The 25,808-nt window shown below is 51.7% G+C and overlaps 1 protein-coding gene across 6 annotated transcripts in view; it reads right to left on the reverse strand.

Moving 5' to 3' along the window:
- Positions 1–2,126: 2,126 nt before the first annotated feature.
- Sipa1l3 (signal induced proliferation associated 1 like 3) overlaps positions 2,127–25,808 on the reverse strand; it is a 202,876-nt gene continuing 179,194 nt past the window's right edge. For 5 of the 6 annotated variants that reach the window (XM_076931181.1, XM_034498338.2, XM_076931171.1 and 2 more), the window contains 7 exons: positions 24,801–25,022; positions 13,409–13,574; positions 12,449–12,695; positions 10,929–11,072; positions 7,522–7,657; positions 5,878–5,959; positions 2,127–4,022 (listed from right to left, as the gene is read on the reverse strand). In XM_076931181.1, the coding sequence (XP_076787296.1) occupies positions 3,879–4,022; positions 5,878–5,959; positions 7,522–7,657; positions 10,929–11,072; positions 12,449–12,695; positions 13,409–13,574; positions 24,801–25,022 (1,141 nt within the window). In that variant the 3' untranslated portion in view covers positions 2,127–3,878. The remainder of the gene's footprint in view (positions 4,023–5,877; positions 5,960–7,521; positions 7,658–10,928; positions 11,073–12,448; positions 12,696–13,408; positions 13,575–24,800; positions 25,023–25,808) is intronic. The other variant, XM_034498346.2, reaches the window with a different exon arrangement.

The raw sequence follows: 25,808 nt of genomic DNA on the forward strand, positions 1-25,808 counted from the left end.
CAGGGATGGGGTAGAGGACTAGTCCAGGAAATAATAGTTTTTTAAAAAAAAAAATCCAGGCTCCAGTAAGACCAGGGGAGAGAGAAGTGGACAGTTGTTTGGAGAGACAAGCAGAAAATGTGCAAAGTCCGAGGGAGAAAACGCTGTAAGGGGACAGGCAAAGCCCCCAGACAAAAGAGGGCTTTTGGTTGGAAGTCAATAAAGAATATAAGGGAGCAGCATCCAGGATGTAACATACCATGTGGCTCAGAATCCTAGCACTGGAGGCTGAGGCAGGAGGACGGTGAGTTACATGTCATCCTGGGTTATATTATGAGCCTTCTCTTTAGAGAGGGGTGTGGGGGTGCAGACAGACAACAGAAATCTGGAGAGTGCCAGGCAGATGAGGCCAAAGAGATAGCGTGGCAGGCTGAGTAGAGGTGGGGGAGGAGGGGCAGGAAAAACTGGGGCAAGAAGGCGAAGGGACTACCAGGCGCAGTGCAGGCGCCATCAGGGCTTGGCGTGCGTGTGCGTGTGCGCGTGTGAATTGTGGGGTGTTGGGAGATGGTGGTATGTCTCCCAGGCCAGGAGAGGATGTGAGAACAGTTTGTTCCCGGGTTCCCTCCCCCACTTGGCCCAGGTTGGTGGGGGGAGGGCTGGACTGGATGGGGCCCTGAGGAGGGTGGCGAGTGAGGGTGTTTGAGTAGCTGGAAGCCCTTGCAAGGGCTGATTCTCCACTGGATATAGCAAACACCTTTGGGAAGACATTTGTGGGGAGGTGAGGGTAGGGTGCGGAGGAGGACCAGAGTTCAGCTCAGACTTGAGGAACGCAAGGACAGCTCACGGGGAGGAGACAGTTCTGTCCAGAGAGGCTGACTTCTCACAGGAGACAAGTCTTTAGGGTCTTCCCCTGGAACTCCCCGAGTCCAAAGTAAGTTTGCCTTGTGCCCTGCCCACCACGGATGTCCACAGTTCGGCGGGACACAGACCCAGGGCCTCAAGTTTCAAGCTGTCCTCACTCCCGTCCTGCCAAGAGGGCCATAGAAAACGTGGTCTTGGCTGCGGCTTTAGAGTTTGTCTGAGACACTTCCTTTACCTAAATGACAGTCTTCCTTTACCTCCGGCCCCCAGGGAGCCCGGGCAGCTCTCCACTGCAACCCACTCCCTGCACTGTTGCAGAGTGTGAACAGAACAACCCTCCCACTGTTGTCTCCAAGGCACAGTGGGACCCATTGGAGAGATGAGTAGGTGGGGCAGGGCACACAAATGAAGTGGGGCTGGGGAGTGTGGCTTGGGCCCCGTGGAGGCCTCTGGCCAGAGTCTTCACACACATCCCACAAACATGGCAGAACTTGCTTTACCTGCAATCTCCCGTGTTTTTGTTTTGAGACAGACTTCCTCTGTGTAGCCCTGGCTGCCCTGAACTATGTAGACCAGGATGTCCTCAAATTCACAGGGATCTACCTTCCTCTGCTGGGATTAAAGGCATACACTACCTTACTTTGCCTGGCTTTCTTCTTCTTCTTTTTTTTTTAAACATAAAAAGTGGGCATTGGGTTCCTTGAGTGTGGAGACAGCTGTAAGCATGGCCCTGGGGTCTTCTGGAAGAGCAGCTAGTGCTCTTAACCACCCAGCTACTTCTGGCCTGGAAGTTTTTGTTTTTTTCTTAAAGGGTTTTATTTCCACTTATCTTGGGGTCAGCACAGGGTAGCCTCTGTGCTGGCCTATGTAGCTGAGGGATGACCTTGAACTCCTGATGCCCCTTCACCTCCCAAGGGAGAAATGCCAGATATGTACCAATACTGGCCTTGAACTCTACTGCCTCAGAGTGCTGGGATCACAACACCTGGCAGGAGTAGACCATTCTCCTCCCACTTTGAAGCCGCGGTCTTCGTGTAGCCCTAACTACCCTAGAACTTCTTTCCAACAAGCTGGCCTAGAAGGCACGGAAATCCAGCCACCTTCCCTCCTGAGTGCTGAGATTAAAGGCTTGTGTTACCATGCACACTATGCAGACCTGGCTTCTTTTTAACTTCTGAGGGTCCTAGGATGTCTAGGAGAAGATGCAGGGCTGGCGAGCATGTGCTGTACGGCCGGGGTGTGACACAAGGTTAGGAGCAGGCAGCTGCCTGACAGCACACCGGCCATTTCTATGAAATGTTTATTTCCTTTGAAACCTCCTGAAACATGCCAGAAATCTCAAGACAAGGGATGGGAAGAGGGGGAGAAAAAGACAATAAAGAATGATAAAAAAAATCCAAATGGAACAAATCAACATGGAAAAAAAAAAAAAAAAAAAAAAGCCTGCTGCTATCTCCAGCCGTCAGACAGAGTATCAACCTCAAATTAAATAGATTTTTTTTTGTGCAGAAATTCTTACAAAAATAATAGAACAAACCAAAAAATTATAATTTACAATTCTCAATGTACATGATTAGGTCCCCGAAATGATTTGAATGATCTGAAGATACGAGGAGACACATTAAAGAAAGACATGAATGGAGGGAGGGAGAGGGGCAGGCTCCAGGTTGGGCTCTGAGGAGACAGGGAGGGGCTGGAGAACCCTTCAGAAAAGGGATCAGGAGAGGGACATCACAGTAGTTGGCCAGGGTTCAGGACACTGGGTGGCCTGGTCTGCTACCATCATTCCATGGTGAGTGGAGGGCGTGGCAGGCTGCTCCCTCACAACCCAGGGGTTCCCCAGGGTCAGAGGCAGGTCACAGGGAGCTGTGGGTACCCTTTCCTTAAGCCCTACCCTTCAGCCTGGCCCATCTGGAGCAGAGTGCCTGTTGTGTGTGATCCTGGGCCCAAAGAGAAGGTGATGGGTCCTGGTCTGAGGGCTGGGCCATCTAGCTATGGCTCTGGGTCCAATCTATGCTGCCAACTGCTTGCTGCCTGTGGCCCCCATATCCCTCTGGGTCCTCACACTGACCTCCAGCCCACGGGGTTTGGGAAATCCAGACTGTGGCCATTCAAACGTATTCCGGCACAACTCTACATGAAAAAATAAATATATATATATATATATATATTCTTTTCTGCTTGTTTTTAAAGAAGGAAAAAAGGGGGGGGGATTTGTGTTTCCTGGGTGAGCAGCGTGGATCCACACTGAGCTGCCCCTTATTGCCTTTGGAGAATCTCTGGGGGCTGGGGGCTGCACTGTGAGTGCTCCCCGGGGAGCACAGTGAGCGTGTCTGGTGGCCACTGGAGGATGGAGTGTGACCAGGGAGACTTGTACAAGAAAAGAGGGACCATACAGGGGGTGAAGGCTATGCCTCAGCCCCGTCCCCAGGCTCCTCAAAATAGGAGGCAATGGCCTAGCTGTCCTAGGGGAGGAGCCCATGGCTGGCCAGAGCAATGGCTCCAAGGGGCCTGTGTCTGCTTGGAGAGACGCTGATAAAAAAGATCATATAAACAGTCCTGGCTGTACAAACAGGGTTTCTCACAGGAGTGGATCTGGGTGCTAGTGGTTCCTGTCCATCTGGGACCCCAGGGAAATAATTTAAACTCTATGAAAGTGCTCCTGGCTGCTGTATGGAAGGGGGACTCAGAGGGTGATGTCCATGCTACCTGGAGCCAGTACACTGGGGATGGAGGAGCCCTGGAGTGTCAGGAGTGGGGGAAGAAAGGGCTCACTTCAGTCCATAGTTCTCATGCAGGGGCTCCTGGGCCCCTCCCACTGACACAGCTCCAGGCAGCTGGGTCCTAGGAATGGGCTACTGTGGCCTGCAGGGTGGCAGGGAGCAGCTGAGAGGGGCCTGAGACATAGTGCCTGGAGTCCCTAAGGAAGGTTGCAGGGCAGTGGGTGTGGGGCTGTGGCTGGATGACCTGTCACCCCTGCAACCAGAAGCCCACTGCCTGCCAGCGGGGGTGGTCCAGGGAGCCGAGCCCAGGGGAACTCAGAGCTCCTTCTTCTCCTTGCTGAAGAGCTCCGCGAACTTGCGCAGCTGTTCACTGGCAGCCTGTGACTCCTCCTGCAGTCGCTGATTGTTCTGCCGCAGGCTGGCCACCTCTGACTGCAGCACCACCTTATCCTGCTTCTCCTGAGAGGGCAAAGGGCTGGGTTAGTTAGATACGGTGGCTGAAGTGCTCCTGGTAGTGCACAGAACAGGAGCGGACCACAGTCACTGGGTCCTAAGAGGCCTGACTGCAAGGGTTCAAATCCCATCCCTGCTTCTCCAGATGAACCACCCAGGGCCAGTTACGTTATGCTCCGGACTCAGCTCTGGCAGGTGGTTTGGAAGCCTGCCTGTGGGTTAATTAATTAATTAATTTTAAAATCTGGTCTTAGTATGTAGCTCAGGCTGACCTCAGCCTCCACAGTGCTGGGGGTCACAGGCATGTACCCCACCACCGCCAGGCTGAAGTCATCATTTGATATCCATTCTCATTGTTACCACCACATCCCACCCAAACCTTCCGATGGCTGTCACCTTCACTTTCCTGGAAGAAACAACCATGCCTCAACACAGCAAGGCTGCCTGAGCAGGCTCTGCGCTTCATAGGTCACATGACATCGTAGCACAGGGAATGCCAAGGCTGCACAGCATTAAATATTGGGGTAGGGATGTGAACTTGGGTCCTGCCTTGCATCACCTCAAATATATAAACAAGTGAAGCTCTCACAGTCTTGTTTCTCCTCACCCTCCTCTACCCAGAGATGGCTGTATGGACCCTGCAGACACATCGGCGAGGTGGCTTAGTACATGTCCTTCCATAAGGGACTGCATTCTTTTTATTTATTTTTTGGTCTTTTTGAGGCAGGGCTTCTATGTAGCCCCGGCTGTCCAGGTTGGCCTCAAGCTTACAGAGATCTGCCTGCCTCTACCTCCCGGCAACAAATGGGCAGGCTGAGGCAGGAGGATTAAGGCCAGTCTAGACTATTTCTCACTAAGTTATTAGCTCGTCTTGCATGATAGCTGCTGGACACATCTCTTACTCATTTACCCGTCTTTTTTTTTTTTTTTTTTTTTTTTTTTTTTTTTGGTTTTTTGAGACAGGGTTTCTCTGTGTAGCCCTGGCTGTCCTGGAACTCACTCTGTAGACCAGGCTGGCCTCAAACTCAGAAATCCGCCTGCCCCTGCCTCCCAAGTGCTGGGATTAAAGGCATGTGCCACTCATTTACCCGTCTTAACTGATCTTCTTATTTATGTGCGTGTGTGCAGGTGTGTGTGCAGGTGTGTGCAGAGGTGCATTCATCTGAACAGGGCTCCTTGGTCACAGTTCATCTATTTCTTTGTCTTTCTCTTCACCTGTGCCTATGGCTTTCTTGGATAGGCTGGAAGCCAGCAAGCCTCTGTGACCCTCCTGTCTCTGCCCTGTCAGAGTTGGAGTTCTAGGCATGTGAGTTGCTGTGAGGCTTGACTGAGACTCTCAGTTGGCTGCAGACTCCCACATGCACGGCTGTCCTATCATCTATCCTGCCATTATCTCCTCGATGGTCAACAGCTGCCTCCCACTTTTATTTGTAATTATTTATAGTTACTTAAAGACCTGCCCTCATGTATCTCAGGCTGACGGAAAATTCAGTATGCAGCTGAGGATGGCCCTGGCCTTTGGTTCTCCTTCTACCCCAAGAGCTGGGATTACAGCATCTACCATCATGCCCAGCTCAGGCAGTGCTAGGACCCCAGAGCCTGTGCATGCTAGATAAGTGCTCTACTGACTGAGGTACACACTGACTTCCTCCATCCTTGGTGATGGTGTTCCAGAGCAGAGGGGCAGGGTGGGGAGACAGTGCGCCCAGGCACACAGTAGGCCTCACCTGTGGTGTTCCAGAGCAGAGGGGCAGGGTGGGGAGACAGTGCGCCCAGGCACACAGTAGGTCTCACCTGTGGTGTTCCAGAGCAGAGGGGCAGGGTAGGGAGACAGTGCACCCAGGCACACAGTAGGCCTCACCTTCTGCAGGTCTGTGTGCAGCTGCTTCAGCATAACCTCCAACTGGTAAACCTTGCCTGTCAGATCCAGGGGTGACTCCTCACTGGAGAGACAAGGGATAAGGTCAATGCTGAGGCCTGACACCTCAGAGGAGGGCTCTTGCTCAAAAATTGGGAGAGACTTGGGGTACAGGCCCTCTGGTCTCTGGTCAGTCCTCACCTTCCTGAAAGCCCAGGGGGTGCAAGTGACCAATGAGCAGCTCTGTGGGGAAGCCAGAGGCACCGCCCTCCCGCCCCTGGGCCCAGGCCACTTGTGCATATAGGCTGAGGAAGCACCAGGCCAGGCCAAGGCTAGGTAGGAGCAGCCCTGAAATACACATCTGCACCCCCCAGAAGGGATATGCGTGTGATTTTAGGAAGAACTTTCTCTGTGTACTCATGAGATACAAAGAACTCATTCAGCCTGTATGTAGTGAGCACTGCAGACTGAGCCCATCCCAAGCCCATGAAGTCCCTGGTGGGCCAATGGACAACAGTGCCATCAATGAGGATGACACACTTGATTCCAGTGGTCAGTCAGTCTAACAGAATCTCCAGCCCTCTGTGGCTTGTAAAGGTGCCACTCGGCTGCTACAGAACAGGAAGTCCAGGCTGAGGCAGAGGATGCTGCCCACCCAGGTGCTGGGGCTAGGACCCACTGCCTGGGTTCTAGCTGTGAAGACTCTCAGCCCCAGGTCTGCCCAGCATCTTGCAAGCAGATGGCACCTCTTCTGCATGGAGGGGATGTTACAGAGGCTCTGGAATCTTCTTACGTTTGGGAAGGCTTGGGGAAGGGCTGAGGTGAGGCTGCTGGGTCCTCCTGGCTTTCCTCCTCTTTTCCTCCCCCTTCCAGGTCCTCATCTTAGGCAGCTGTAAGTATGGAGGGATGTGGGAGGGTAAAACCCACGAGTGGAGCCAAGGGCCATAGGTCCTCAAAGCCTTTTACCATAGTACCTGTTCTCTGTAACCACGGAGGCCCACACTTCTGATGGAGTCAAGATCTAAGAGTAACCTTAGGCTGTGAAAGGTGGAAAAGTGTATTTATGTGTATGTGTATATAGGTGTATATATATATATATATATATATATATATATATATATATACACACACACATATACATACACACACACACACTCACACACATATATGTATATGCTTCCAGTAACCATCAAGCATGGTGCAGACCACCAGCAGGCAGAACCTTGTAGGAAGCACATACAGATGCTGTGAGTGTCCTGGTAACCCCCATGCAGGCAGCAAGGCCTTTAAAGCTTTCTCTGCCGAGGGTGAGTATTCAGTCAGAGGAGCTGAGGTGAGATGCAGAAGTGTCAGGTCTCCTGAGGGTGGAGCTTCGTCTCCTTATGTGCCCAGCAGAGTAGAGAGGATGGAGGGCAAGTCTGTATCATTAGGGGCTCCACCAAAGAGGGGCTCCAGCTACAGATGGATGGAGATGGGAGACAGCTAGCAGGCTGGGGGACGCTCTGGGGGCATGGCTCAAAGTTGGAAGTCTGAGGCCCGATGTCCTGGGCCATCTTGGGTGGCCTGCAGTGCCTGCCCACTCCTGTCTTGTGCACCTGCTGAGCTCTGGCAGTAAAGGATAGCAGCGGCGTTTCCAGGGAAACTCACCTCATGGTGGGAGTGGTTCTTGGAGTCTGGGGGCCCCGCTCCAGGCTCAGATGGCTGTGCACAGGGCTGTGTGCAGGAGGGATCTCTGGGCTCAGGGCTGGGTCGTTCAGAGAGAAGAGTGACACAGCTCTTTGTACTGCCAGGGAGAAGGAGAAGGGGATTCAGTTCTTCCGGGTGGGTGGGCGGGCAGGCAGGCAGGCAGGCAGGCAGGCAGGCAGGCAGGCAGGCAGGCAGGCAGGCAGGCAGCCTCGGCTTCTTCCTGCCTGTCTTCATCTCATTCCCTCCCACCAATCATTCTCTATCAGGTCTCATTTTGCTGCTCTGGCTGGCCTTGAACTCATGGTGAATCTCCTGCCTTAGCCTGAGCCAACACGTTTGGCCTTTTTTCTTTTTTCTTTTTGGTAGGCAATGCATCATTCTGTAGCTCAGGCTAGCCCTGGCATTCCTGCCTCGGCCTTCTTAGTGCTGTAACTATAGGTGGGTACCACCAAGCCAGGCTTCCTAAAATAAGTTGTGTTCTCCTAGTGATGTCTTTTTCTTTCCTCTTCCTCCCTCCCTTCCTTTCTTTTTCTTGTTTGAGACAGGGTTTCTCTGTGTAGCCCTGGCTGTCGTGGAACTCACTCTGTAGACCAGGCTGGCCTCGAACTCAGAAATCCGCCTGCCTCTGCCTCCCAAGTGCTGGGATTAAAGGTGGACGTCATCATCTCCTGGCTCCTTTTCTTTCTTTTTAACATGTATTTTTATTTATATGCATGTGTTTGTCTGTGTGAGTGTCTGTAGAAGCCAAAGGAGAGTGTTAGCTTCCCGAGGTAGAGTTACATGCGGATGTAAGCTGCCCAGTGTGAGTGCTGGGAACCAAACTCAGGTCCTCTGGAAGAGCAGCAAATTCTCTTGAGCAGTAAGCCATTTCTCCAGCTCTGAAGATTTTAAACAGGATCTTGCTATGTAGCTCAGGCAGGCCCCTGAGACACTGAGAGAGGACTCAAAGATTCCTGTATTTTTTCTGGCTCTCAGGGACTTAATATCCAAAATTCCTCAGAAACTCACAAGAACTAATAAGGTTCATAATACAGTATGAATATATCATATCTATTCCAGGCAGGGGCTCTACTACTGAGCCACGCCCCCAGCCCCTCACTGGGGGATTCTAGGCAGGGGCTCTACCACTGAGCCACGCCCCCAGCCCCTCACTGGGGGATTCTAGGCAGGGGTTCTACTACTGAGCCACGCCCCCAGCCCCTCACTGGGGGATTCTAGGCAGGGGCTCTACCACTGAGCCACGACCCCAGCCCCTCACTGGGGGATTCTAGGCAAGGGCTCTACCACTGAGCCACGCCCCCAGCCCCTCACTGGGGGATTCTAGGCAGGGGCTCTACCACTGAGCCATGACCCCAGCCCCTCACTGGAGGATTCTAGGCAGGGGCTCTACCACTGAGCCACGCCCCCAGCCCCTCACTGGGGGATTCTAGGCAGGGGCTCTACCACTGAGCCACGCCCCCAGCCCCTCACTGGAGGATTCTAGGCAGGGGCTCTACTGCTGTCCATCTCTGCAGTGCTGTGGTTCATAAGAGCTTTAACAAGTACAAGTTCATCTAATGCTTACAACTTGTAGGGCAGAGAGATTTTACAGATGAGCAACTGAGGCATGAGGGGTTAATGGCTTGTCACAAAGCTCCTCACAGGCAAAGCTGGAGATCACACGTAGGCGGCAGTCTCTGGTTTCCTTGTCAACCCATTTGGTACTTCCTATGTTGGGAGCCAGCCAGTTGAGCTCCTAGTTTTTAGATCTGGTCCTGTCCCCACTGCTTGCCCTCCCTCTCAAAGTCAAGGATCCAAGTAATGCTTGGCCTGATACTACCCTGTAGTGGGGATGTCAGGGTGAACCTGACGTCCTTGGGGCTACTGCTGGATGGCAGAACATGTGGTATACAAACACAGAAGTCCCATTTTAATTAAAACATTCTTGCTTTTCTACTATGGTCCTTTGGATAGAGAGGTCAGTATGAAAAATGCCCATCTAGTCCACACATGCCTTGTGATGATGGTACTCTAGGTTGGGTTGAGAGGGTGGGCATTCAGAATTACAAAACCTTAACATGGCTGGGCTGGGTCAGGGGTGGCGCCACAGCCCTGCAATGCCAGCACTGGAGAGGCTGAGGCAGGAGGACCACAAATCTGAGGCTAGGCTGTGGAATTCTGAGCTGGGCACTGTGTATATGCCTAGAATTCTAGTACTCAGTAGATGGACCAGGAATGAGTTCAAGCCCAGCCTGACCTACATGGTGAATTCGAGACTAATCTGGGCTATATGATACCTGTCTAAAACAGAGAAACAGACAAACAACCCAGGGGCTTTTAGCTGGCAGATGGTGGTCCACACCTTTAATTCTAGTGCTCAGGAGGCAGAGGCAGGTAGAATTTCAAGTTTGAGGCCAGCCTGGTCTACAGAATGAGTTCTAGGACAGCCAGGGCTACACAGAGAAAATGTTGTCTCGAAAAAACCAAACCAAACCAAACCAAACCAAACCAAACCAAACCAAACCAAACCACCTACCTCCTCCAAACCACCTACCTCCTCCAAACCAAACAACCCCCCCCAAACAAACAAAACAAAACCAAATACAAACAATCAATAAACCAAACCAAACCAAACCAACTCTCCCCTGCAAAACAAAACCTAGACAACCCAGGGCTTTATATTCAAGCCTCTACCCCTGTGCTATTTTCCAGCTCACAAACTCCCAGGCTGGGTAGGCCCAGCCATGGGATGAGGGTCTGACAAACAGGCAGTTGGTAAAGGCTTCAGGAAAGGTGTGTCTTTCTTCTGCGCTGCTGGCTGAGGTGGGGAACCGGTGCTCAGAGTGCTAACAGCCATCTCTGACAGGCAGGGGAAGCTCTACAAAGAGCAGACCAGTGGGCTGTGAGGACTCTGGGTCCTACTCAGTTTACTGAGTTTAAAACTGCTCAACCAGGACTTTTTTTTTTTTTTTTTTTTTTTTTTTTTTTTTTTTTGACAGCCTTTCTACACAGCCCTAGCTGTCCTGGAACTTGCTACATAGACCAGGTTATCCTGCCTGGGTTCGTTTTGCTTTATTTTGAGATGGGTCTCATGCAGGCTCCAATAGGGCACTGCTGTGGAGGGCTTGCTCTGGGCCCATTTTTTCACATGACCATTATGTAGCCCAGGCAGTTGGTGAGGGATCTCTTTCTGTGGACCAGGTAGCAGGGGATCAGAAGAGGTCACCTGCTTGGGCTGCATGGTTAGCAGATGACTACGAAAGGCTTTAACTTCACTCTGTGACTCTGGAGCACAGGCGTGGGGTCTAGCAGAGCCACAGACCCTCTAGTCATCCTCTGAGAACAGATAACCACTGAGGACCAGGAGCGGGTGGGTGCAGGCTACCCACCTTCGTAGGCCTTGGCTGCATTTACCAGGCTGGACCACTCAAGGCCAGCGGCTGTGTCCGGTAGTGGCATCATCCCAGGGTCAAGTCTCCGCAGGGGTCGGTCACGACCATCAGCTAGTGAGAGCTCCGAGGAGGAGATGGCGGCTGTGTGGAAGGTGGAGACAGGGAGACGGGCTGAGTGTGAGAGTCAGCACAGAAAGGAAATAGATTTCATACTGTTCTGCACCAGGGAGAGGCTCCAGCAGGGCAAGGGCCCCGTGAGCTGGGTGTCTGTGGGGGTGGCTTTCTATATATGGGACCAGGGAGGTCCTGCTGAGGTGACCTTAAAGCAAAGCTCTGCAATGGGAGAAGCCTGGGAGAAAAGCATCCATGAGGAACAGTCCCAGAGATCTGTGGAACACTGAGGAGGCTTGGGTGGCTGAGGAAGAGCAGGGCTGAGTCAGAGAAGTGACAAGGCTGGTGGTCACCACCTGAAGTGAAGAGGTCTGTAGGCCACCCCTGGGCTGTGTGGGCAGGCTGTCTGGCTGTCCCCACAGCAGTGCAGTACAATGATGTCCTTACAATACCATGGCGGATCTTGTCAGGACTTACAGCCTATCAAAGGCTGCGTACTAACTTCCAAATTTGTTCTTGAAGCAAACACCCAGAATCCTGGTATTTTGAGGTATGTCTGTAAGGCAGAAGCCTGATATACAGAGGCTATCAGGCCTTGTACTTGAGGTGTTCCTAGTCCAAAGGGGAAGACACACAGAGTGGATGAGGCTGTAATCGGGAAATGGGGCAGAGTGGTCAGGCATGGGTAGATGGGAGAACCTCCAGACTGTAGTCTGACAGGCTGAGGGGAGGGATGCTAGGCTCGGGAGTGTGGCAGAGGTAGAGTCTGGGCCTATGTACAAAGCGCTCTCAGCATCTTCTGGCTTCATGTTGGGTATGTCCTGTATACCAGGCCCTACCTAGGAGCAGGCAGGGCTATTAAGGCTGAGGGTAGAGGCAGGATATGAAGGCACGCTTAGGAAGAAGCATGGCTGCTTGGCCATTTTTCTTTTTCAGTTGAGATGGGTCTTGCCAGGATTCTAGGCTGGCCTCAAACTCACGATCCTCTAATATCCAAGCACTAGAATCTGAGACGTGTCAGGAGATGCTGTTCCAGTGGCCCACTTATAGGGCATAGTCAATAAATACCTGCTAGATGAAATGAAGGTGTGGACGAGTCTCTCCCAGGAACCCTAGCAAGTATGGCATATTTGGGGAAGTCAGGTCACTAAGGAAATGTTCAGGAAAGGAGCAGGGAGGCTGACAAGGCATAGGAGCTGGGGGGCTGAGGATGTAATCACCTGTCCTTGGGTGGGGGCCGGGGGGCCGACTTCCTCAGGTTTCAGGTGACCCAGTAATATTTGCTCCTTGAGGTTCCCTGGAGCACCTGTACACCCTTCCCTCCCTCACAAGGCCCAGCCACACATGAGCACCAGGTGCCCCCCACCTGCCCTGGGGGACCTGCAGCCCCAAATGTCCAGGCTCACATTTCTTCTCTGGGAAGCCGTTGCCAGTGGCTGGAATGGCGCTGGGTGCCCCGCTGGGTGGGTGGGGGTGCTGGTGCTGGCGGCGGGCGGGCAGTGTGCTGGAGGGAAAGCTACAGGTGCTGGAGAAGAGCACGTCGCTGGGCAGGCCGGGCTCCAGGCTGGCAGGGCTGGCAAAGCTGGGCTCTCGGCGCCCACTACACAGGCTCTCATCTGACAGTGTCCGCTGCAGGCTCTTCTGGGGGGACTGCTGCCAAGACAGGGTAGGACAAGGGATTGGCATACTGGGCTGTGGACCCAGGCCTCAGGGGCTTTTTGGCAAGTTCTTGTCCAGCCAGCATCCATTTCTGTACTCCTACTGGTCAAAGCACTAGGCTTTCCCAAGGGCTCCCAACCCTTGATCTGTGCCCATGGCTTCTGAGCCTGTCCTCCAACTGTAAGCTGATATAAGCACTGCACTGAACTCATACATGCCTTTTCTTTTCAGATATGGTCTCAGCTAACCACGTAACCCAGGCTGGCCTAGGAACATATGTGATCCTCCTGTCTCAGTCTCCTGAGAGCTGGGATGACAGGTGTGTTCCACAATACCCAGTGAAGAGCTGCCTTGGTTCCCACAGACTGCTGGCATGACAATGGGGGATAGGCAGGGCAATGGAGGGACCACAGTGCCTGCTGCTTTGGGGAATGAGAGCCTAAGTTGTTTCTGGGAGCTCTTTCTGCTTGTGGTTGTGCTCTGAAGAGCTGGGTAGGACCATTTTCTTCTTGGGTTCTGGGAAAAAGATATGAAACCCACGGTCTTTGGGGCTTTCCTCAGCTGGCTTGAGTCCAGGCTCTGTCCCTAATTAATAAGAGACCCCCAATCGCACTCCCCAACAGGGCCAGCAGATACCAAAGGCTGGGGGGGCAGGGAAGAAAGCATCACCCCTCCCAAACTTGCCCTAGGCCACCAGCCACACACACCCCTGTGTCCCGATCCTGCTCTGGCCCCAGGTTGTCCATGATGATGAGCTTTTTTAGGTCATCCTCGATGGTTGACTTGTAGTTCTTCCGTGGGGATCGGAGGTCTCGCAGGGATGCCCTCAACCGTGGCTGACCAAAGACGTTTTTTGCACTGGTGTCCACCTGCCTGGAATGAGAACACGAGTCAGAGGGCTGAGCTGCTTCTCAGGGCTGACATCTGGGGGAGTGGGAAACAAGGGGGGAATCCACCCAGAAGAACATTCCAGGGGAAGAGCAAGCAAGTGTGGAGGTGATGTCTGTGAGGAGCCAGGGACAGACTGACCGTGTGAGACTCCAGATTTAAGAGCCACTCTGTGGATTTGTGATTGTTTCCAAGAGACCCAGGACCCTAATGACGGCTGGCTATCATTAGGTCCTGATGTGTGTGTCAAGAGGATGGGTGGGCAGCAGGGTTCATGGGAGCTGGGTGGGGGGAGGTGAGCAGGTCCCTGATAAGAATGATGGGGTACCCCAGAAGTCATCACCCCTGCTTTAGGAACTCTGGAGTTTCCGGTCCTGTCACATGGGATAATACTCCCCCATACCACAGGGACCTGAGGACAAACTGCTGCCACCCTAGGCTTGGCCTTCTGATCCAGAGGGTGGTGGGAAGCAGGCTCACTCTCTTCCTCACTCTGCCATGCTGACCCACAGTGGACTGGGGTAGAAAAAGGAAGGGACAGTTTGGCCCTCATTCGCACCCCTGCTTGCTCCTGCTGTGGGTTCTTAGACAAATCCCATTACATCTGTGGTGGTTTGAATGAGAATGGCCCCCAGAGGCTCATACTAGGTTCTTAGCTGGTGGAACTATTTGGAAAGGATTAGGACCTGTGTCATGGGGGTAGGCTTTGAGGTTTCAAAAGACTCTCCCCATTCCCACTGTCTTTCTGACTAGTGGTTGTCTCAAGCTGTGAGCTCTCAGGACAGCTCCAGCACCAGGCCTGCCTACCTGCTGCCACACTCCCCACCATGATGGTCACGGGCTTTAACCCTCTGAAATTGTAGGCCCCAAGTAAATACTTCCTTTATAAGTTGCCTTGGTCACATTCTCTTCACAGCAATAGAAAGGTGGAGACAATGTCCACAGCAAGAAAACACACAGAGCCCCATCCTGGGAGCTGCTGACAAGCACCAGGCTGGCCCCTGACAGAAGCGGATGTTTGGAACAGAGGCCCTGTGGCTCCCAACTCTCTCCAGACCAGCCTGCTCACCTGTGGCTCCTTGCCTTCTACCCAGAAGCCCCCAGGGCCAGTGTTACTTGCAGGCCTCCTCTTGCCTCTGTTTGTGGCCTGGCTTCTTGCCTAGGACTGACAACCTGGGCTCTGACTTGAGTCCTTGACAGCAGCAAAGGCCTTACGAGACACCACCTTGCACTGGGGCTTTGCGTGTGGCTCGGCTCAGGCTGTTTGCTCAGCATGTGCCTGACGCCAGGTGTATTGCACACATCTGCAATCCTAGCACTTGGGAGGTGGGGTCAAGAACTGGGAGTTAAAGGTACTCTGTACCTATGTACTGAACCTGCGACCAGTCTGGGCTACATAAAATCTTATCCTAAAATATAAACTAAACCAAGTGAGGTGCTGGAGAGATGGTTAAGTGCTTGCTGCTCTCCCAGAGGACAGAAGTTTGGTTCCCAAAGCCTATGGTGGGCGGCTCACAACCACTTGACACTCCAGCTCTAGGGAATCAATGCCCTCGTTGGCCTGCACATATGTATACAAACACACACACACACACACACACACTCGCAGACACACAGATCCAATCAAGCAAACCAAGAAAGCCACTCCCATGGACATAGGCTTGGTTTTTCTTTTTGAGACAGGGTCTCTCTCTGTAGCCCTGGATATTCTGGAACTTTCTGTGTAGCCATACTGGCCTTGAACATGTACAGACCTAGTTTCTTCTGTCTCCAGAGTACTGGGATTAAAGATATAGACCACCATACATAATTTATTTTTAATTTTAAAAATTTTATTTTATGCATATTTGTGTTTTGTCCACATGTATGTCTGTGCATTGGTACCTATAACGGCTGGACTTGTCAGCCCTCTGGAAAAGAAGCCAGTAACTTAACCACTGAGCCTTCTCTCCAGTCCTTATTTTAAATCAGTTAATTTCTGTGATGATGGGATCAGACCCAGGGCCTTATACGTGCTAGGCTAGTACTCCATTACCACATTACACCTCCACTCCCCCTGCTCCCTGCTTTTTCTTTGTTCTTCTGCTTGGCTCTTTTGAGAGAGGATTTGCTATGTGGCTCAGGCTGGCCTGGGACACATTATCCTCCTGCCTCAGCCTCCTGATTGCTCAGGTGAGAGGCATGAGTCACCATGCCTGACTCTGACTGTTATATCACAGATGGATTGAAAATGAAAAACTATTATGATATGTGAAACATGCCCACATTTGATTTAGAAAATATCCTTTGCTTACAGAACACGGTTTCTGGGAGGTATGAAGACTGATTGCTAGGGAGCAGGAGTCACACTCCGTGGTGGAGAGATGGGGCTCTCTCTTCTCAACTGTGAGTCTATTTTACCACAAGCATGTGTTATGACAACAATCATCATAAGCAGCCTAAAGCAGCCTGGCATCTGGCCTTTACCATTTGTTACTGGAGAAAAAAATAAAAAATGAAAGAGTCTGAGCCCAGAAAAGAAGTGAGATGTTTTGGGCTGGGGACGTCTCTGAAGTCTGCATCTTCCTTTCTGTTTCTCAGTGGCTGCCCTTGTAATTTTAACAAAGGCAGGCAGAGAGGGCAGTGGGTTTTCTTTGTCCAGCCATATTCCTGCCTAAATCAGCCGGCAGGCCTAGGGCATGCTGTCTGTCCTTCACAAGGAAGGAGTTCCCTGGGCAAATTAAAAGTTTACAATTGGGAGGAGATCAGGGAGAGGCAGAAGGCAGGCAAAGCAAGTCGCCCACAAATGCTCTTCTGAGGGGTTGGAAGACCTTCCCTCCCCAACCTTTGAATTTTGGCTTTTCTCAGAATTCCCAATGCAAGTTCCTCTGCTCTGATGAGAAGCTGGTCAGTCTCAGTGCAGCTTCTACGGAGAAAGCATTGTCCAGCCTCCTCCTCTGAAGAGAGTGTAAAAGACCCATGGAATACACTGAATGGGTACTTTCTCCACCCTAGGGTTCTACTTCAGGAATGTCTCACTCAGAAAGGCCTGCAGGAACACATGATGTGAAGAGTGTGTATGGGTCCTATCTGTGGAGCTAACATAACTTGCGGATTCTATGCAGTGGAGCTAGAGTCCTCAGTGGCAAAGTCCTTGCCTAGCAAGGATTTAAAAAACAAACAAAACAAAAACTTTTATTTATGTATTTTTTGTGTGTGTGATGCTGAGGATGGAAGCCAGTGCCATGATAAACAACTGCATTTCCACTGAGCCACGCCCCCAGCCCCTCACTGGGGGATTCTAGGCAGGGGCTCTACCACTGAGCCACGCCCCCAGCCCCTCACTGGGGGATTCTAGGCAGGGGCTCTACCACTGAGCCACGCCCCCAGCCCCTCACTGGGGGATTCTAGGCAGGGGCTCTACCACTGAGCCACGACCCCAGCCCCTCACTGGGGGATTCTAGGCAGGGGCTCTACCACTGAGCCACGCCCCCAGCCCCTCACTGGGGGATTCTAGGCAGGGGCTCTACCACTGAGCCACGCCCCCAGCCCCTCACTGGGGGATTCTAGGCAGGTGCTCTACCACTGAGCCACGCCCCCAGCCCCTCACTGGGGGATTCTAGGCAGGGGCTCTACCACTGAGCCACGGCCCCAGCCCCTCACTGGGGGATTCTAGGCAGGTGCTCTACCACTGAGCCACGCCCCCAGCCCCTCACTGGGGGATTCTAGGCAGGGGCTCTACCACTGAGCCACGCCCCCAGCCCCTCACTGGGGGATTCTAGGCAGGGGCTCTACCACTGAGCCACGCCCCCAGCCCCTCACTGGGGGATTCTAGGCAGGGGCTCTACCACTGAGCCACGCCCCCAGCCCCTCACTGGGGGATTCTAGGCAGGGGCTCTACCACTGAGCTACACTACTGAGCTACACCCCCAACCCCTCACTGGGGATTCTAGGCTGACCTGCTACCTTTAAGCTCCATCCTAAAATGCCAATACAAACAATTCTCTCAGACAGAGCTTGGCTTTAACGCCTCTGTTCTTCTTAGTTTAGCTAGCTCTCTGGTTGTTCTGATGCTTCTATGTATTTAAATGCTAAATACTGTATCCCATCCAAGACCTGGTTGTTCCAAGACTAGCAGATCCTCATATATATCAGCTTTTGTTATATAAACTTTGACCCCTAAGTTATCTGTGATTGGTTAATAAGGATACCTACAGCCTGTAGGTGGGCAGAAGAAAGGTAGGTGGGGCTTTGGTGCCCAGACATGGGGTGTGAGGCAGGGGCAATGAGGGGAAGAAGAGAGAGGAAGAAGAAGGAAGAGGTGCCCTGGGGTAGGTGAGTCCTGAGCACATGGCTGTGAGGGCTGGCCTGTTGGGTTAGGAGTGGCCAAGGTAGAACATGGCAAGTGATATTTTGGGATTATTGACAGGAAAGTAGACAAAATAGCACAGAGGGTGGATAACAGCCCAGCTCTGGTGCTTTAAGGCTTATTATAATTCTAGAGGGTTTATGTCTTTTATCTGGAAACTAAATGATCTAAGGTGGGTAGAAACCCCCAATAATAATTACCCCAACACTCTGGTCTCTACAGTTACCCAAGTCTAATGACCTTAGGGCTGTTGGCTGTAAACAATTCCATGGAAAAGTCACTCCATAGCTCTTAAGTACAAGGCCACTTTAAACGTCCTACTATAAAGCCACTGCCAAAAGATGCAAAAGGAAAGGTGCAGAAACACACGCACAGCCAGCACCTGTGTTGATACACACAAAAGGGAGCAAGGAGCCACATGTGGTGCACACTCCCATAACTGAAGCATTCAAGAGGCTGAGGCAGGGGGACTGTAAGTTCAAAGTCACCCTGTACAGTGACTGTTTTGAACAACAGTAATAAAAGACGGGGGTGGGGGGAGGAGAAAGAAAGGAAGGAAGGAAGAGAGAAATAAGAAAGAGGGGGTTGCTGAAGAGATGTCTCAGTTAAGAGAATTTGCTGCCCTGGCGGAGGACCAGGTTTGGTTTCCAGCACACACACAGTGGCTCACAACCATCTGTAACTCCTATGCTTCTGAACTCTGCAGGTGCCAGGCATGCAAGTGGTGTAGAGCAAGCAATGTACACATAACCACGTGTACAGGGCCACGCTCAGCACGTGTCTGTAAGCCCAGCCCTTCGGCGAGAGAAGCAGGAGCAGAAGTTCAGGTCATCTTCAGCTACGTACCAAGTTCCAGGCCAGCCTGGGCTGCGTGAGATCCTGCCTCAGTGGGTAAAACTGCGTGCTATGAAAGACGGAGACAGCCTGAATTCCATCTCTGGAGTCCATAGTGGAGCAAGAACTTACTTCTGAAAGTTGTTCTCTAACAGGCCTGCTGTGGCATGTATATGACCACAAACTTAATCCAACAAGAAGCACCACCAAACCTAACAACAATCCCCCTCAAGTAAAACAAAAAACTCAACAACAATGACAACAAAACCTTAAACATTCTGCAGTATTTAATTTCCTACCATCTGTATTTTACCTGCTTAGCACCCCTAGATATAACTCTGATTAGCCCATGATGTCTAAACTCAGGTTTTCCATGTTGTAGTTTAACGCCATCAGAAAAAGAACCACCATAAAGCAAGCTCTGGGGCTGGAGAGATAGCTCAGTGGCTAAGAGCAATGGCTGCTCTTCCACAGGACTCTAGCTAGATTCCCAGCCCCCATGTGGAGAATCACAAACTATAGTTTTTCTACAGCCTGCAACTACAGTTCCAGGGGCTCTGATGCCTTTCTGGCCTCTGCGGGTACTGCACACATGTGGTGTAAACATATATGCTGGCAAAACAACCATATACATAACATGATAACAATTTTAAAAGCTAAAAAAGCATAAAAAAAAAAAAAAAAAAGGAAGCAGTGTGGACAGGACTCTACCAGTGGCAGCTTCTTCTTATGGCAGACAGGCCAGGAGCGCAGGCAAGCACTGCTTCAGGCGTGGCTGTGCGCCATCCCAGGCATCTGTCCTCCAGATGGGGTGGCTCCCTTGGGACCAGGTTAATTAAGCTAATTAGTATAGCTGTCAACCTGGCAGGGTTGAGGGATCTGCCAACATGGCTGGCAGAGGCCAATAGGAAAAGGTAGGGCCAGCACTACTGTTTAAGGGTAACTGGTGCCCAGGAGAGGCTCCTCTGGTTCTTTTCTGGGTGGCACTGAACTGGAGTTGGGGGTTCCTGAGCCAGGGGAAGAAGGGAGCCTGGAAGCAGCAGTCAACCAGCGGAAGCCAGCACCCTTAGCCCACTGAACCCTCAATACGACTTCTGTGTCAGAAGCACTTATGTCAGCTGGGGAAACTGAGGGTAGGCATGCCCTCCAGCTGCTCTGAGCCACATAGTGACTGACTTCCTCATCAGACAAGCAGAGTTCAGCATGCTGGCCCTGGGCCATGACCGGACGCTGTGTTTGTAACTGTCCGCATTCCTCAGGTAGCCATGAAGAATGGGTTCTAGCCCCATCTCCATGTCCCTGGCAAGAACACTGACATTCTAGGTTAAAATAAAGTGGTGTGAACGCAAACTTAAGTCATGTGACCCACGGACTGCGTCTGTAACTGTGGCTGGAGGTGGCAGCTGTGGTAGACTGTCACCTCCTGTGGCCACTCACTCTCCAGGTCCCGGGATGCTCCTTGCTGCCATGAGCGAGTGGGTTGTCCCGGTTCACAGAGGCAGATGTTCATGCCTGGATCCTCAGCAGTGACTGGAGCCTTGTCTTCCTGACGACGCCTCAACTATGCTGCAGGTCCTATGTACAGAAGCTGTTCTAGAGGCCTCCTGTGCCTAATTCTCAGTCACTCGGACAAGGAGGCCCTTAAAGAAATCATGTCTCTGTAATGAATGTGTCATGTGGTGGTGCTGAGGGGAGTGGTGTCAGTGTGGCTGCACACTGAAGGACAGGCTTAAGCACGGCTACAGCAACTTGAATTGTGTTCCCTCACTACACAGCCGCCTAGCTGAGAGGTAGTGTCAGCCTTTCAGCTAGATGAGCCTTTGAGGTGGAGAAACCAAGGATGCAGAAGCGTCTAAGCAGAGAAGGCTGCCATGCTCCAGCTCCGGGCCTTTGGCACGGGGTGGCTGGTAAAGGCCACCTTGTGCTTGTAGACTGGGATGACTCTGAAAGCCCTCACAGTAGCCCTGTAGTAGGAGCTGCCACCACCCCATTTTAAAAATGGACCTTGAGGTGCAGCCAGTAGTGGGCCCCCATCCCTTGCCATCCCTCTGGTGGCAGAGTGAAGGCAGAGTTGTTGGTCAAAGCCAACACGGTGCCCTACTGTGGTAGATGCTCAGGCCCTAAGCACAGGGTCTGTTTCTCTCTAGGTCATCAAGCAGTGTGTGCCTCAACGCAGGGTGCTGGTTTCCCCCAAGACTTTTCTCTCAGAAGAGGAGCACGCCATCTTGTATATGGTCCCCATGCTTGAATCTGAGAGATGAGATGCTCTTGGTTTGAGCCTTGAGTTTGCTAGGCCTTGTCTAGGTGGGGACCTTGGTGTCTTTGGGAAATGGGGTAAGAACAAGATCCCTCTTGTGGGGTTGCAAGAGGGTCTGGGGCTAGGTAGCAAAGCCTGGCTGACAGGCCATGCTCCTTGCACTGGCTACACAGTATGGGTGCTTGTGGGCTATCAACCTTTACAGAAGGGACTGTTAGAGACTCGGAGGTGGAGACATTGAGTAGGCTCCTTAAGTTCTCTGGTGACCATGTGGAGGGAAACTCCAAGACTGGCAGGAGTAACAGATGCTGTGACCAAGTAGCCCAGATGAGAGACTCCTATTCTCCTGCCTCTGAGACGCAGGCCCCACCATACCTGGTGACAACTACCACTAAGCCTGACCCCTACCAACAGTGTCATATTTCAGTGACAGTGTGTCTGAACTCAAGGAATTTAGCCAGGAGTCAACAATAGTGTTTTCTGAAAAACTGGGTTAGATGATGACTCAAGAGTGACGAGGTCATGACCTTGAGAAGCTCAAGAGAGAGTTTGGATGAAAGGCTCCATGGCTGGGATGCCACACAGCAGAGAAGACCTTGCTTAGGACACACAGGCCTTGGGCTTGAGCTCTGGAAGATAAAACATGGTCCTGTCCTGCCCAGCAACCTTGTAAGTCAGGCCTGGAGAGGTGGCTCAGTGATTGAAAAAAATTTCTGCTCTTGCAGAGGACCCAAGTTCAGTTTCCAGCACCCACATGTGGCTCAGAACTGCCTGTAACTCTAGTTTAGGTGATCCAGCGCCCTCTTCTGGTCTTTATGTGCACCAGGCATGCACAAAGTACACATATAATAATATAGCAAACACTTATATATATAAAAATAGATAAATCTTAAAATATAAAACATTTAGTCAGCCTTTTCTATTTGTGATTTTTAACAAATATATTTGTAGCCAGACAGGACAGCATACACCTACAGCCCTATAACTCCAGAGACAGAGGCAAGGTAAGTTTCTGTCTCAAAAGACCAGGGCTGGGGATGGAGCTTAGAGAACAGAAAAATTGCTTAGTGTTTATAAGGCCCTGGGTTGCATTGTCAGCATCAGGGGTGTGTGAGTGTGAGTGTGTGAGTGTAAGATCCAGGTTACAGGTAGAACACTTGCCTAGCATGTGCACAATATTGGGTTCAATAACAAAAAAAAAAAAAAAAAAAAAGCCAGTATAAACGTGATCACACCTAGAAACAGGGTCTCTGGGGAGGTCATCAAGTTGAAATGAAGCCACCAGGATGGATGATATCTGATAAGATTGGGGAAAGGTGACCACAGCCCCACCCAGAGGAAAAGGCCCTATGAAGATAAAATGGGTGCTGGGAAGTGAAGCAGCTTCTCCTGCAAAGCAGAGGATGCTAGAGAGGGCCTGGGACAGGCTGTCTCTCCCTCACAGCCACCAGTGGGAGACGCTGCCGAGCCCCCACAACTGTGAGACATCCGTTTCTACAGTGTCACTCTGTGTCCCTCAGTACAATGGACAAGCAGAGCCACACACAGCAGTGAGGTGGATGGGAGCTCCAGGCAGAGGGCTTGATGCCCATGAGGATGGGATAAGAAGTCAAGAGGGCAGGAGAGGAGCCACAGGACACAGAGGAGCAGATGAGGGTCTGAAGGGTTTGATCTTCTGGCTGTGTTGAAAAGCAGGGAGACCTCTTGCTTATTGGGGTTATAGAATCAAGTGAGAGTCACGGCTAGTCCATTTACTGACCAAGCTACCCCAGTGTGTGCGAGGCAGGTTACAAGTGCCCTGTGAGGCCGGGCGGTGGTGGCGCACGCCTTTAATCCCAGCACTTGGGAGGCAGAGACAGGCGGATTTCTGAGTTCGAGGCCAGCCTGGTCTACAGAGTGAGTTCCAGGACAGCCAGGACTAAACAGAGAAACCCTGTCTCGAAAAACCAAAAAAAAACAAAAAAACAAAAAACAAGTGCCCTGTGACCAAGATACCTGTTTTCCAGTGAGAGAAATGTGAAGTAGATCACAGCGGAAGGACACACATTGACAGTGGAGACTCGCCTATCTAGGCTGTAAAGGCCGGTCTGAGCAGGTGGCATTAGCCTGAGACTACCTAGGAGACTGTCCCAAGACACTTAGAGGCGGTGTAAAGGCCCTGGGGTGGTGCTGGCATGCGTCAAATTTGATGCCCAGCGTAGCTGGAGCAGAGTGAAGGATGGAGGTAGGAGACAGGACCTGGCAGGAGTCTGTGCAGCAGGGGTGGTACATAGCCCAGGACACAGAACATGCCCAGTGCGTCCGAGCCTCCAACATTAACTCTGGGGTGGGGTGTCTGGAGACTGTATGAAGGAGAGTGAATGACCAGTTTCTAGCTTTCAGAGTCCCCTCTGGCTGTCAGTGAGACATGTGAACTGGATTCTCAGAGCCTGCTAACACCTCCAGGGACCATGTTCTGTCTCCTGGTGCTTTCTTCCCCCAAGCTCTATGTCACCCATGGATTTAAACAGCCCCATCCAGGTCAGGAAAGAAGGTGTTGAAAAGAACAGATGGAGGGAGCCAGAAACTCCTCAACCAACAGAACAGGAGCTTGGATTTGGCTGTGTGGCTCTGATCCAAGGGCCATCTCTTACTGCATGGAATCCTGAGCTCAGTTACCTTATCTGTTAAGTGGGTAGAATACTGCATCCTCATGGAGTTGCTGTGAGCCTTCAATAAATGAATGCATTTAGAAAAGGCTGGAGAGATGGGAAAGGTGCTTGCTGCCAAACTGGAGGACCTAACTTTGATCCCCAGGATCCATATGAAGGAAGAAGAGAACTACCCTCTAAAAGGCAGGGAAATACTAGGCAGGGGCTCTCCAAGCAGGGGGCTCTACCACTGAGCCACACCCCAGACCCCCACTGGGGGATTCTAGGCAGGGGCTCTACCACTGAGCCACACCCCCAGCCCCTCACTGGGGGATTCTAGGCAGGGGCTCTACCACTGAGCCACGCCCCCAGCCCCTCACTGGGGGATTCTAGGCAAGTAATCTGCTAAGTTATGCTCTAGTACCAAAGGCCTTTTTTAACAGCACACCCACTTCTTCTCTCTTACTCTATATGGAGCGGGAGAGATGGCTCAGCAGTTAAAAGTGTTTGCTGTACAATCATGAGGACCAGAGATCAGCTCCTGGCACCTATGTAACAAGCCAGGCATTTTGTCCATTTCTTCAACCCCAGCTCTGAGGAGGATCACAGTATCTTGCTGGATTCTAGTCTAACAGGGAATATGGGAGGTCCAGGTCCAGGAAGAGACCTTGCCGCAGAGCAATAGGCAGAGAAGGGTGCCTGATGCCTTTTTCTGGCGTTCACACCCACGTGCCCATAAGCTTACATACAAACAAATGCCTAAGTTCAAAGGTGAGCAGGCCAGCCAGCAGCCAGGGAGGTGACTCAGTGGGTATGAAGTGGAGGGCATGCAGGCCACATGACCAAGTTTAACCTCTGGAACCCATGTAGAAAGTTGGATGTTGGGGGACCCATCTAAACTACCAGCATGCCCACCCAGGGACAGGAGTGCTACCATTACAGCCGCATGCCTCCATACTCAAATACAGTTCCTTATTAACTGTATTTCCTGTCTGTCACCCCAACTGAATTGTCAGTTCCATAAGAACAGGGGTCTCTGGCACCTGTCTTGTTCACAGATATAAGTCCAGGGTATAGAACAGCACAGAGAGTCACCCTTTTCCTGACCCAGAGATGCCGGGTGGTCTCATGGTGGCACTTACTTCTTGCTGTCAGTGAAGGGGAGTGGCCGTGGTGGGGGCTCGTCTGCTCTCTTCCATCCTGTCGAATGCTTGTTGTGTGCGGGCTGCTTGGAGAAGAAAGACTTGGGGACTGAGGTGGAGAGCTGGAAAGGGCTGCACTGAGAGAGCTGGGAGGGCCGGGGAGTCTCTGCACTGGTTGTTTTGTACACCTGAGTCGGGTAGCCGGCCCTGGAGCCCATGTCACTGCAGAAGCAAAGACAAAGAAGGTCACTCGAGAGGTCAAGGTACACTGTCACTGTGTGCACTGGGGAGGGGTCTGTGTGGAGGCAGACAGCTCTGTGGACTTGGCTCTCCTCCCACTTTGTGCTTAGGTTGTCAGGTTTGTGCAGCAGGACCCACTGAGCCATCACCTCCTTATCCTGCTTAACTGCTACAAGGAGCCTCCTGCTAGCAACTGCAACCAAACTTTGGAAAGTCAACTGTGCCATCAAATCTTTCTCCTTGTGATTTGTTTTGGAGGTCTCACGCCACCTCCCAGGTTGGCCTGAAGTGCACAGCAGTCTTCCTGCCTCAACTTCCCGAGAGATAACAACAGGGGTTAGAGGTATGTGCCACCATTTCTAATTGCAAATTAACTTATTATTATTATTTTTTAAAAGATAGGAGCTGAGAGAAGTGAAGTGTGCTTTCTGCTCCACCAGTGGAACTGAATTTGATTCCCCCACAACCGCCTGTAACTGCAGCTCCCAAGAGATTCCATGGCCCTGGTCTCCACGAGAACCTGTAGTCACATGTAATACTGACATGCAGACGTACATACTTATAGATAAAAACAAATCTTTAACATCTTTTGTTTAAAGTTTAGGGTTCTAATGGCTCACTCTGGTTAGGTACAGAGTCTCAGGTCTGTCATCCCAGCACTGATGGCAGGGACAAAAGGACAGGGGTTCCAGATCATCTCTGGCTAAATCCCCCGAGGTTTTAGCCAGCCTGAACTACATTAGACCCTGTACCAAAACAAAAAAAAAT

Source organism: Arvicanthis niloticus, chromosome 1, assembly GCF_011762505.2.
Source record: "Arvicanthis niloticus isolate mArvNil1 chromosome 1, mArvNil1.pat.X, whole genome shotgun sequence".
Classification (NCBI taxonomy): domain Eukaryota; kingdom Metazoa; phylum Chordata; class Mammalia; order Rodentia; family Muridae; genus Arvicanthis; species Arvicanthis niloticus.